Consider the following 11,967-nt stretch of genomic DNA (forward strand, 5'->3'; position numbering starts at 1 on the left):
GACTAACCTCAGGAAAATTGGACACCGAATAGTGGAGAGTGAATACCACCTCCTTCGATTTCCTTTGACCTTCCTTCGACTTTGTTGAAGACTACCTTTGACTACCTTCGACTACCCTCGATTACCTACGACTAACATGCCGACCTACCACGACCTACTACGACTAAACCTACGAGTAAAAAAAGTATCCGTTTTTCCATGGCGACCTTTTTTTTACTTCCGGGCATTTTTTAACGTTGAAAAATACGCCGCGACCTAGCTGAGGCCTCGAGTACACGGGGCCCACTCTCGAGCATGAAGGAGAGTTACGAAGACCTCCTACAACCTCGTGTCAACCATGCTGCGAGTATGAGTCGAGGGCAAACTCGCCAGAACTCGCGGATTAGGTCGCCCAAGTGGGACAGGCCCTTAAACGTTTCCTATCGGTACATTGAAATGTCTTTTTTTGCATACAGATCAGTGAGAATATTGCCATATATAAATACAATCTCTGATCAAGTACAGGATGCATAGAAACTAATATGTCTCGACCCGAAACGTCACCCATTCCTTCTCTCCAGAGATGCTGCCTGTCCCGCTGAGTGACTCCAGCATTTTGTGTTTACCTTCAGTTGAAACTAATACGATGGTCGTCTTGTGCTTTGTTTAAACAGGCCGACAGTCCCGCGGAGATGGACAGCTGGATAAAGGCAGTCAACCAGGCGATTAAGCTACAGAAGGTTCCAAGCAATGCCACAGTAGGTACCTCGGATGTCCTACGCGCAAATGACGCCCAAGTGGGACAGGCCCTTTAGTGCGTGTAGGATAGTGTTAATGTGCACGGACCGCTGGTCGGCAGGGACCTCGGCCCACCCATTCCGCACCGACCAGCGATCCCCGCACATTAACACTCTCCTACACTCGGGACCACTTATTGTTTAACATATACACCGAGCCAATGAACCTACAAATCTGAACGTCTTTGGCGTGTGGGGGGAAACCGGAATTCACAGAGAATTGTGATGTTGAAGAGGCTTTTAGACGGGCACATGGGTATAAGAGGAGTGGACGTATATGGATCACGTGCAGGCAGAGGAGAACAGTTTAACTCGGCATCGTGTTCAGCACGGACATTGTGGGCCGAATGGCCTGTTCCTGTGCTGTACTGGTCTGCATAAGAGCTTCAAAATTGTTTTGTAAGATTTTGAAATATTTCTTGTATACATCTATGGGGGAGGGGGGCAGAATATAGATGGCGGATAGATGATGATACCTCAATGATACTTTATTGCCCAACACTGTACCAGGGTCTAGTGAAATGCTACATCGACCAGACAGCACACAAAGTGCCGCCACGTTTCTGGCACCGACAAAGCTACAGAAGTACAGATTCGGGTCCCTCTTTGTTCTCGGCAGCTCCCCCCGTCCGGCCCTCTCTTTGTTCTCCGCGGTCTCTCCCGCGCTGGGGCCCCCCCCCCCCCCTTGCCCCCCTTGTTCGCAGTGGGGCCCCCCTCGTGCCGGGTCCCTGTTCATTCACAGTAAATCACTCTGCCCACCCACCCCCCCGTGCCGGGTCCCACACTTTATTCTCAGCCCCCACTGCCTCTCGGCGGGCTGTTGTCCGCTCTGGGCTGTAGAGACGCCTGTCCCAGTGCAGAAGGTGAAAGATTGAGGGGGCATCTCCCTTCTGCGCGGTTTACTGCCGGTGTTGAGTTTGCACGTTCTCCCCGCCACCTGCGTGGGTTTTCTCCAGGGGTCCAGGGCTCCCGTTTCCTTCAAAGATGCGCAAGTTTCTGGGCTTAATTGGCCGCCTGTAGATTGTCCCCAGTGTCGTGTGTGTAGGATGGGGACTAGTCTAGTGGGGACGGCTAAAACTTCCCCAGTTCCATCTCCTTTCTCATTCCCGTGTGTACACCCCCCCCCCCCCCCCCCCCCCCTCCCGCCCCTCTCCTTTCTTGTTTACAGGTGGTCCCGGCTCCAGGATCCTTCACCGGCAGGACCGTCCCGGCGATGACGGCCGACCCAGCCGCCCCACCGGCCCCGGCTTCTGCCGACGAGAAACGGCCCCTGGCCAAGTCGTCCTCCGTGGTGCCGTCGTGGCAGCCCTGGACCCCGGTGCCAACCACCACCACCACCACCACCAAGCCGCCCGGCACCAGCACACCGGCGGAGGAAGCCGGAGGGCACCACGACCACCCGCAGTCCCCCACCACGCCGCCGGCCCGCGTGAACGGGCAAGACCAGCGGCGCAGACACCGCTCCCAGCCCGCGCCGCACAAAGAACGCCACTTCGATTACAAGCTGGACGATGACGGGATTCGAACCACCGACGTCTAGCCGATATCCTCCTGCGGTTCGCCATCCTTAGCTTTCACCGCCCAGGCATGGGGTGCCTCTTGTACATAGCTTAGCCCGGCTGGCATCGCTGTGCCCGCTGGTGTTTGGATGAACTGTGACAGTGCGTTGGAGAGAACAGCTGAGAGAAGGCTGGACAACGAACCTCTGTATTGGACTTCATATTCTCACAGCGGCTTGAGTTATTGCACAGACCTGTTTACTTGTGTTTACCACCTGTGTTTCGGGGTGTGTGTGTGGGGGGGTGTGTGGGGGTGGGGGGTGGAAATGCCCTCGCACCACCTTACCGAGTCAACGAGTCCCTTTGATGCATTGTTGAAAGGAATGTATTAAAGCTGGATCCATTTTAAAAATCTCCTATGTGTAGCAAATTCCTGCAGACTTCTGTTCAGTGGTCTTGGTTTAGCATTACGAGAATTATCCCGGGGGTGGTTGGGCAGGTTTTGAAGGCTCTGGGCCTGTACTCGCTGGAGTTTAGAAGGATGGGGTGCAAATACATTGACGCTCACCGAATAATGAAATTCCTGGATAGAGTAGAAATGGGGAGAATATTTCCAGCAGTGGGAGAAAAAACCCAGAGGGCGCAGACTCAGAATAAAAGGACGGACCTTCAAATTGGAGATGAGGAGGAATTTATTTAGTCAGAAGGTGGTGATTCTGTGGAATTCATTGCCACAGAAAGCTGTGGAGGCCAAGACATTGGGTGTTTTTAAGGCAGAGATTTGACATGTTCTTGATTATAAGGGCATCAAAGGTTTCTGTTACTGTGCTGTACTGTTCTACATTCAGTGATTCTCCTGTCTGTGGGATCATTTACAGAGGATAATTCACCTCTGGGCGGGACTTTGGGACGTGGTGGGGGGGGGGGAGTCTGAGCCCCAGACAGAAGCCACGAGGTCACGGGGAGAATGCGTAAACTCCATGCAGAGAGGATGGAAGCGAGAGATAGCAGATGATTTATTCTCGACTTTTCCCCCTCTGATCAGAGGGTGAGCGGGTGAGGAGTCTCTGGCCAGTAACATGAATCCTTCAGAGAAAGAGGGTTCAACGGTTTTCTGGTAATTCGTCTTACACCCAAGAGTCACAGATTTTAAGCGGTGTTTGGAGGCAATCTCAAGGTTGCACCAGACTCACAGAATCACACAGCACACAGTTCCTTCCTACACATTCCCCCTAAACCTGTCCCAACGGCTACCTGTCCAAGGTACATTAAAATTCATGTTCTGCATACAGAGATCAGGAAGAATATTGTCCTACATGAGTGGGGGGGGGGGGGGGGGGGGGGGGGGGGGGGGGTTAAAACGCAGTTTTTTTTCTTGGTCCTGAATTGTTGGAGTGCAAGTTGTTGATAAAGAATCATTCCGATGGCCGTTCTGTGTGTTTTTTTGTTTCTTTTAAAAATCTTTTTATTTGAATTTCACAGCAATTTGCATACATACACTGATAACAGACAGTGACAGTCAAGGCATAATTGTGCAACAGTATGTAAGCGACCCTCAAAGCCCTTACCCTTACCCACCTTCAACATACCCAAATCAGGTCGGAACCAAACGGGGACAAACAACACTCACATACGTACACATCCGCACAAATATGGTAAGATAAACAAAACAAAAAGTACTAAAAAAAAAAAGGGGGTCGGTCACTAATAACAGTAAATAAGTAAGTAATTAAATAAATAAGTGTGGGGAGGGGAGGGGGGGTTAAGGGGAGAGCAGCTGCAGTAGAGCAGAACATTGGTGGAGAGCACTCAGTCCTCTTCCGAGTCCGGGGACAAGTTGAGAGAGTTAACAAGTTCCAAGAAAGGGTTCCATGTGTCTAGGAATGTCTTGGTAGAACCTTTGAGAGAGAACCTAAGTTTTTCAAGCTTTAAATTATAAAGCACCTCCTTAATCCAGCGGGTGTGTGTCGGGGGACAGGTGAGCCTCCAGTTAAGCTAGATCAGTCTCCGGGCTAACAATGTTGTAAAAGCTAGGACCCGTTTCACCGCAACAGAGAGGTTGGTGTTGGGAGGGGAACCGAAAATGGCTGACAGTGGGTTTGGAGGAATAGTCTGGCCGTAGGCTCTGCTTATCAAGTCGAAAGCACTCCTCCAAAAGGCTGCGAGCTTAGGGCAAGACCAAAACATATGGCTATGGTTGGCAGGAGATTGATTACATCTGTTGCAGGTGTCCCTAACAGCGGGGTAAATTCTAGATAATCTTGCATTTGTGTAGTGGACTTTGTGAAGTTCTGTGTGTTTTAAAAAAAAAATTGCCCGACAAGTTAATCGCTGGAGTCATTTTAAAGAACCATGCCTACTGCCGGAGTGTGATACCTGGCCCAGACCCCCCCCCCCCGGGCACTTCCGCGTTTAGGACAACCAAACTTTAAAAAGTAGCCAAGCCTTGCGGCAGAATATCCCAGCGGTGGCTGATGCTCCACGCTGGGAAGATGCTGAGGCCTGGTGTCAGGCCGAGCTGCAGCAACTCAGCGGGACAGGCAGCATCTCTGGAGAGAAGGTATGGGTGTCGTTTCAGGTTGAGACCCTTCTTCAGTCCGAAGTCGCCTATTCCTTTTCTCCAGAGATGCTGTCCGACCCGTTGAGTTACTTTGTGCGTTTTTTAATTAAATAGCGTAAAACTAGTGTGAATGGGTGATCAATGGTCAGCGTGGACCCGATGGGCCGAAGGGCCTGTTTCCATGCTGTATCCTTTAAATCAATTCAATCAGTCTCTGTCATGGATCTCAGTCTGAAGAAGGATCTCGACCCAAAACATCACCTGTTCCTTCTCTCCAGAGACGCTGCCGGTCCCGCTGAGTTACTCCAGCGGTTTGTGTCTAACCCCAGATTCAGAGACAGTTTCTTCCCTGCTGTTATCAGGCAACTGAGCCATCCTACTAACAACACAAGCGCAGTCCTGTCCTAATATCTACCTCATTGGAGATCTTTGACCTATCTTCAATCTGACGTTTCTGGACTAAATGTTATACCTTGCACAAATGTTGTATTTTTATCCTTTATGTGTGGTCTGTGAATGGTTTATGGTATTTTCTTTGACTGGATAGCATGCAAAGAAAAGCTTTCCACTCCACCACGATACACATGACAATAATAAACTGAAGAAGGGTCTCGACCTGGAACGTCAGCCAATCCTTCTCTCCAGAGACGCTGCCTGTCCCGCTGAGTAACTCCAGCATTTTGTGTCTATCTTCAAACTAAAACCAAACTAGGGTGAACGGGCTATCGTGGATTTTGATGTGCTGATGGGCCTCTTTCCATGCTTTATCTCGAAACTAAACTAAAACCTCAGTAACTCAGCGGGTCAGGCAGCATCTCTGGAGAAAGGGAACAGGTAACGTTTTTGGTCAAGAGTTCAAGAGAGTTTATTGTCATGTGTCCCTGATAGGACAATGTCATTATTGCTTTGTTTTAGCACACCAGGATATAGTAGGCATGAATGCAGAACAGATCAGTGTGTCCATATACCATTGTATAAATATAGACACCTATGAATAAATAAACAGATAAAGAGCAAATAAACAGATTATGGGCTATTAATGTTCAGAGTTTTGTCCGAGCCGAGTTTAACAGCCTGATGGCTGTGGGGAAGTAGCTATTCCTGGACCTGGTCGTTGCAGTCTTCCGGCTCCTGTACCTTCTACCTGAAGGTAGCGGGGAGATGAGTGTGTGGCCAGGATGGTGTGGGTCCTTTATGGTGCTGGCAGCCTTTTGAGGTCGAGACCTTTCTTCAGACTATTTTGTTTCTGCGTGATGATGGCCTGGTATTCATCTGTGGGATCATGGTCCAGGGGATAGTGAAGACCGCCAGCAGGATTATTGGTGCTCCATTCCCTTTCCTGCTGGACATATACAGGAAGAGATGTATCAGCAGAGCCATCTCCATCATCAAAGACCCCCACCACCTATCGCATGACATTTTCTCCATCCTACCATCTGGGAAGAGGTACAGGAGCATTAGCTGCAAAACCAGCAGGATGCTCCTCAGCTTCTTCCCGCAGGCTATAAGACTGTTAAATGGACTTTGCCCCCTGCCAAGTATCGCGCACAAACCCCCAACCTGGACACACTGCAGCAGAGCCACTGTTGTGCCGCTGCCGATCGGAACGCCTGTTGAATGTTTAGTAGAGTGTTAAATTTGTTCATGATACATGTATTTTTATTTCTATTTATTTTTAATGCACACTGAATGGACACTGGTTGAGCAACGTGTTTTTGTTTCCTCTGGGTATGTGAATACTCAGGAAATGACAATAAAGATATACAATACAATACAATACAATCACCCCCAATCAGTACCCCGTTCCTGCCTTCTCCCCATATCCCCTGACTCCCCTATTTTTAAGAGCCCTATCTAGCTCTCTCTTAAAAGTATCCAGAGAACCTGCCTCCACCTGAGGCAGTGAATTCCACAGATTCACCACCCTCTGTGAGAAAAAGCGTTTCCTCGTCTCCGTTCTAAATGGCTTACCACTTATTCTTAAACTGTGGCCCCTGGTTCTGGACTCCCCCAACATCGGGAACATGTTTCCTGCCTCAAGTCCAAGTTCGGCTTGTCCAAGCCCTTAACAATCTTATATGTTTCAATGAGATCCTCTCTCATCCTTCTAAACTCCAGAGTGTACAAGCCCAGCTGCTCCATTCTGCTCCAACTGACGTTCCTCTGAAAAGAAAAGAAAGATGGTTGCCACGATATGGCAGATTCATTAAATTATTAAGAAAAGTCACTCCAGTGAACATTTCTGCGACCTGAGAACCTTTCCTTTTCCGTACAAAGGACTTTGGTGACTCATCTGAGCAGATGAGACCGGCGCCGTTTCTGTGCGAACAGCTAATCTGATCCCAGGCTGAGACTGGACAATCAGCTAATCGGGCCTCGTTCCCCAGTCAACGGTAGTTTTCCTTCCACACGGGGCCGGTTCCTTCGCCAAAGTGAGCACCTCCGGGAGTTGCGGCCACTGCCCCGCACTGTAGGTGTTCACAGACCACGCCGGCAGCATCCAAGCTGAAGTATTGATCACAAACAGTCCCCAACTTGTCTCCGTGTAGAACTTCCACCCGGCCAGAACATCTGTTTATCCCACCCACCAGTCGTGGTCCATGGTTCCCTGTTTTAGTAAAAAAACATGAAGGCAGTTAATTACTCTGAAAAATAAAGGTACACAGTGAAATTGGAAGATGTGTTACTGTTTTCACTTTCTGACTTACCTGACTTCCAAATGTGAGTGTGCAGTGATATTTCAATAATATAATATTGAATAGTATAATGCCACAACGTGTTTTTTTTACATCGGTGTGACGGGATCATCAGTTTACAACACAAGAGATACAAGTCCCTTGAAATTCTGTTGATTTCCATATTCTCTATGCGTCGGATGGAACTGGAGATGCCGGTTTACACTGTTTTGCTCTGGTATTTTATTTAATTCACATGTTTAATCAATAATGTTTTATTGTTAATGTTTAATGTTTTATGTATCATTTCTAACTGCCACTATAGGTCGCTGTCACTTGCGGGCGGAGCACCAAGGCAAATTCTTTGTATGTGAATACTTGGCCAATAAACCTATTCATTCATTCATTCAGTCATCCATTCAATCATTCATTCATTCAATCATTCATTCAATCATTCATTCATTCAATCATTCATTCATACAATCATACATTCATTCAATCAATCATTCATTCAATCATTCAATCATTCATCCATGCAATCATTCATTCATCATTGATTCATTCATTCAATCATACATTCATTCATTCATTCATACATACATTAATCCAATCATTCAATCATTCATCATTCGTTCGTTCAAGATAGCCGCAAAAAAGTTGTAACGCAGCGGCCATGCAGCATCTCCGGAGAAAAGGAACAGGTGATGGATGCTCTTTAAACACCAAGCTCTCCACTCACAATACAGAGATTCATTGCAGGGGTACATTTGTTCACAATCAACTTGAATTGTTCTACATTAATTTTTTATCAATGAGCAGATCTGTCCGGATTTGTAGGCGGATTGCTGTATCCGCGCATGGAAGTCACCTAATTCTTAAATTCCCCCTTCCTCACTCCACACTCCACATTGAGAAACTGACCACATCAAAATCTCATGGCACTGAATTGCATTGAAGCATTTTTATAAGCCCTTCTTAAATTAAATGGCAACAACTGATCTCTGTCTTCCAAGTTCAATTGAGGTTAAACATATTTCCCTCAAAGGCGGCACTCACCAGAACAGATCACACCAACATCATTCCCGTGGTTGCAATTACGAGTTCCTGAAGAACGGGGGCAGCGCGAAAGGCTTGACTCATTACCCTGACATCCAAAGACATCGTTCCGCACAATCCCAGTTCCCTCTCCGAAATAAGCTCCTCCCAGCACAGACACAGCGACTCCGCATTGAAGCTCATTGCACACCACGTTGGCATCATCCATATCCCTACGGTTCCCCAGTATTCATCATGTCGCACCTCCAGCCTTCCCGAGCAGTGGTCATCGTTGAATACCAATCTTGGCGCTCTGTTATCTGGGAAAGATATTAAGCACGGTAGTATTAGAAACAACTGCAAGAATAATCTAAAGACGATTCCTACTCAAACTATGATCAGCAGGATTCCAGTCTGGTCTCCACCAATGTTATTTTTCTCCACCTCCCTCCCCCGCCATGTTTATTCAATGTCGGCGGAATGTTTTTGGCAACAGACCCTACAATTTTCGCTGGGGTAAATTGTTGCAAATTGCATTGTGCACACAGTACATGTCTGGCACAACCTCGATAAAATAAGTTTATTAAAACAGCCAATAATTCTCTCACGCTTATTGATGCGTCGCCCTTTCGTGGACTGTGTGCGTTTTCACTGCAGAATATCGGAACTGTGCCGAAATCATTCTTTCTCTGGACGTCAAAACAAAGTTCTCTGACATTCCTCTTTGTTTCCACACATTTCTATTGGATCCCTACCACACTAATTTCCTTGCTCCACTATTTTGTTCTCTCAGATTCCCCAGTGTAATATTTGATATTCCATTCCCAGCTCTGACCCTCTTTCATCCACATCTCTGTGATGCCCACAATGTCGCACCCACCAACTTCTATCTGAGCTAGAAGCTCATCCACTTTCTTCCATATAATGTGGCCATTCGAATCTAACAACTTTAGTTCAGTATCCACTCCCCTTCTTCTCACATTGGTCCCCATTTTGCCTGACCTTAGACACTTACCCCTTCTTAAACTTCCTGCCCTCTTACTTCTAGACTCTTCAGCAATTCCTCCTGCAATTTCCCTTCCTTTAGCTTCATCTGTACATTTCCAATTTGTTAACTCCTCCCTTTCCTCCCACTATTTACGGCCGCAGTTATGCGTTTCCCCAGGACCCTGGTACCAGCAGGGTTCAAGTGGGGTCCGTCCATCGGAATATTTCCCTCCTTCCCCAATACTGAGGCCAATGTCCCCCAATTCAAATCCCGGTTGCGTACGGACCATTCTTCAGACTGTAAGGTGGCCTTTTGTCAGAACCAGGGAGGTGCAAACCTCACAGTGGCCTTCTCCCAGACAGTCACACAGAAGACATTATCCTTAATGAGACGAGAAAGGAACTTACACCAGTCCTATTCTTCTCCATAACAACTTTAACATGAATAAAATTATGCTCACTGCCCCAAGGTGCTTCCATACTCACATTTCAGTCACATGTCCTATTTTATTCACAAAGAGGAGGTCCAATGTTGCACCCCTCTAGTAACACCATCTACATATTGATCAAGAAAACGTTCTTGGACAGATTTAATAACTTATACACCGTCCAACCCCTTTAAGTCACGAGAGACCCGGTCAATATAAGATGAGTTAACATTTCCCATTAAAGCTACTCTATTATTTTACAGCAACTTAAAATCCCCTCTACACCTGATCCTCCAATTCGCGCTGACTATGGGAGGGAGGGGGAGGGGGGTCTATAATACAGCCCTATCAATGTGATAATGCCCTTCCTATTTCTAAGTTCTGCCCACGTACCTGTCTGTGTAGTACCCCAGAATAGTATCTCTGGTTATGTACACATTCTTCAAGAAGGCAAATCCTTCCATCTGTCTTCCCTTCCTTGCTCTTCTATCGCCCGTGTAGCTTCTCAACATTGAAATATTGAGCTGGCAGTCTTGCCCTTCTCTCAGCCATATATCTGTGATGAAAGTAATATCACAGTCCCTAAGGCAAACCATGCCCTGGGTTCAATGCCTATAGCATTGAGATAAATATACAGCAAACCACCGTTGTTTCTCCTCGCATCCCCCCCCCCCCCCCCCCCCCCCCCCCCCCCCCCCCTCCGCCCCACACACAGTGCATGTGAGACCCTTGCATCTTACAGGTTCAACAAGATATCCCAATGATGCAGAATCCGCAGGCCACACCTCCTGCATCAACTCCTCAAGAACGCTTTCATCTAAACTATCCTTACATTCCAGCCAGTAGCATGAGGCACAGGGAATACTCCTGAGATTACCAATATTAAAGTCGTGCTTTTTAACTTCTTTCTGATCCTCGTATATTCACTCTGCAGGACCTCCGTCTTCTTCCTACTTACGGCGTTGGTATTTCTGGTACTACAGCCACCTCTGGCTACTCACCATCCTCCCTAAGGATGTTCTGCAACCGCGGCGGGATATCCTGGACTCTTGCACCACGGAAACAAAAATACACGTTTGAGTTCCTTTTGCGACCACAGAAACTTCTCGCTAGACCCCACTATCACTATCTCCCATCAATGTAGCCCCGTCTGAACACCCAAACCAGCTGCGCGTCAGAGCCGGACTCAGTGTCTCAGAAACTACTGCTGCTGCTTTCTCTTGCGCAGTCATCCACCACAACACGACCCATAATGTGTTTTCATGGGAAATGGCCACTCTCTGCCTGTTCGCTTTGCCATTCCTGGTAGTCACCCGTCTATGTTCTACCTGCGCCTCAGGTGACCACCTAACTCCTACCTGTGGCTGTCTCATTGTTTTCAATACAATCCTGAGGTCGTCCAGCGTAGAGGGAGGAATTGGGAGTTGGGGATAGAATCTTTGCAGGAAGATAATCAGATAACGTACAGATTCAGCAGAGGTGGCTGTCTGCTCAAAGTCACACAGTGAGGGTACAAATTAGCGAAAACAGATGTTTCTGTCTTTATTTACACCGTGTATTATTCGATTAATAACACTATGAAAGTACTTCCAGAAACCATCAACGAATTCCTCGGATTCATCTCATGCAAAATCTACATAGAACTTGCAAAAGGCAAAGGTGAATCCTCATAAATACGCGTCTATCGTCATCTGTGGTCACATTGGCAATCCGCACATTTCAGTAGCTGCCTCATAACTTCACCACAAGACACAACCAGAAGAGGGCGCTCTAGGGCTGTCTAACGTTTTGGACCAAGCAGGAAGGTGAATTAAGGTGATCGCATTGATAACCAATTGATTATTGATCAATGACTTTTAAATGACAAGAGATTTCATCTTTTGTATAATCTCCTTTATTAAAATAGTTATTTTTCGAACATAACACAAAAAACATGGGACAATGCAGCACAAAAACTGACCTGTCGGCCCACACGTTCTGTGCCAAAACATGATGTCAGGCCAAACC

General features: G+C 47.3%; 1 protein-coding gene across 2 annotated transcripts in view; it reads left to right on the forward strand.

Annotated features, from left to right (window-relative positions):
- LOC129713212 (pleckstrin homology domain-containing family A member 2-like) overlaps positions 1–2,580 on the forward strand; it is a 76,114-nt gene extending 73,534 nt beyond the window's left edge. For both annotated transcript variants that reach the window (XM_055662136.1, XM_055662135.1), the window contains 2 exons: positions 654–737; positions 1,945–2,580. In XM_055662136.1, coding sequence (XP_055518111.1) covers positions 654–737; positions 1,945–2,316 — 456 coding nt within the window. In that variant the 3' untranslated portion in view covers positions 2,317–2,580. The remainder of the gene's footprint in view (positions 1–653; positions 738–1,944) is intronic.
- The last annotated feature ends 9,387 nt before the right edge of the window (positions 2,581–11,967 follow it).

Source organism: Leucoraja erinacea, chromosome 35, assembly GCF_028641065.1.
Source record: "Leucoraja erinacea ecotype New England chromosome 35, Leri_hhj_1, whole genome shotgun sequence".
NCBI lineage: Eukaryota > Metazoa > Chordata > Chondrichthyes > Rajiformes > Rajidae > Leucoraja > Leucoraja erinaceus.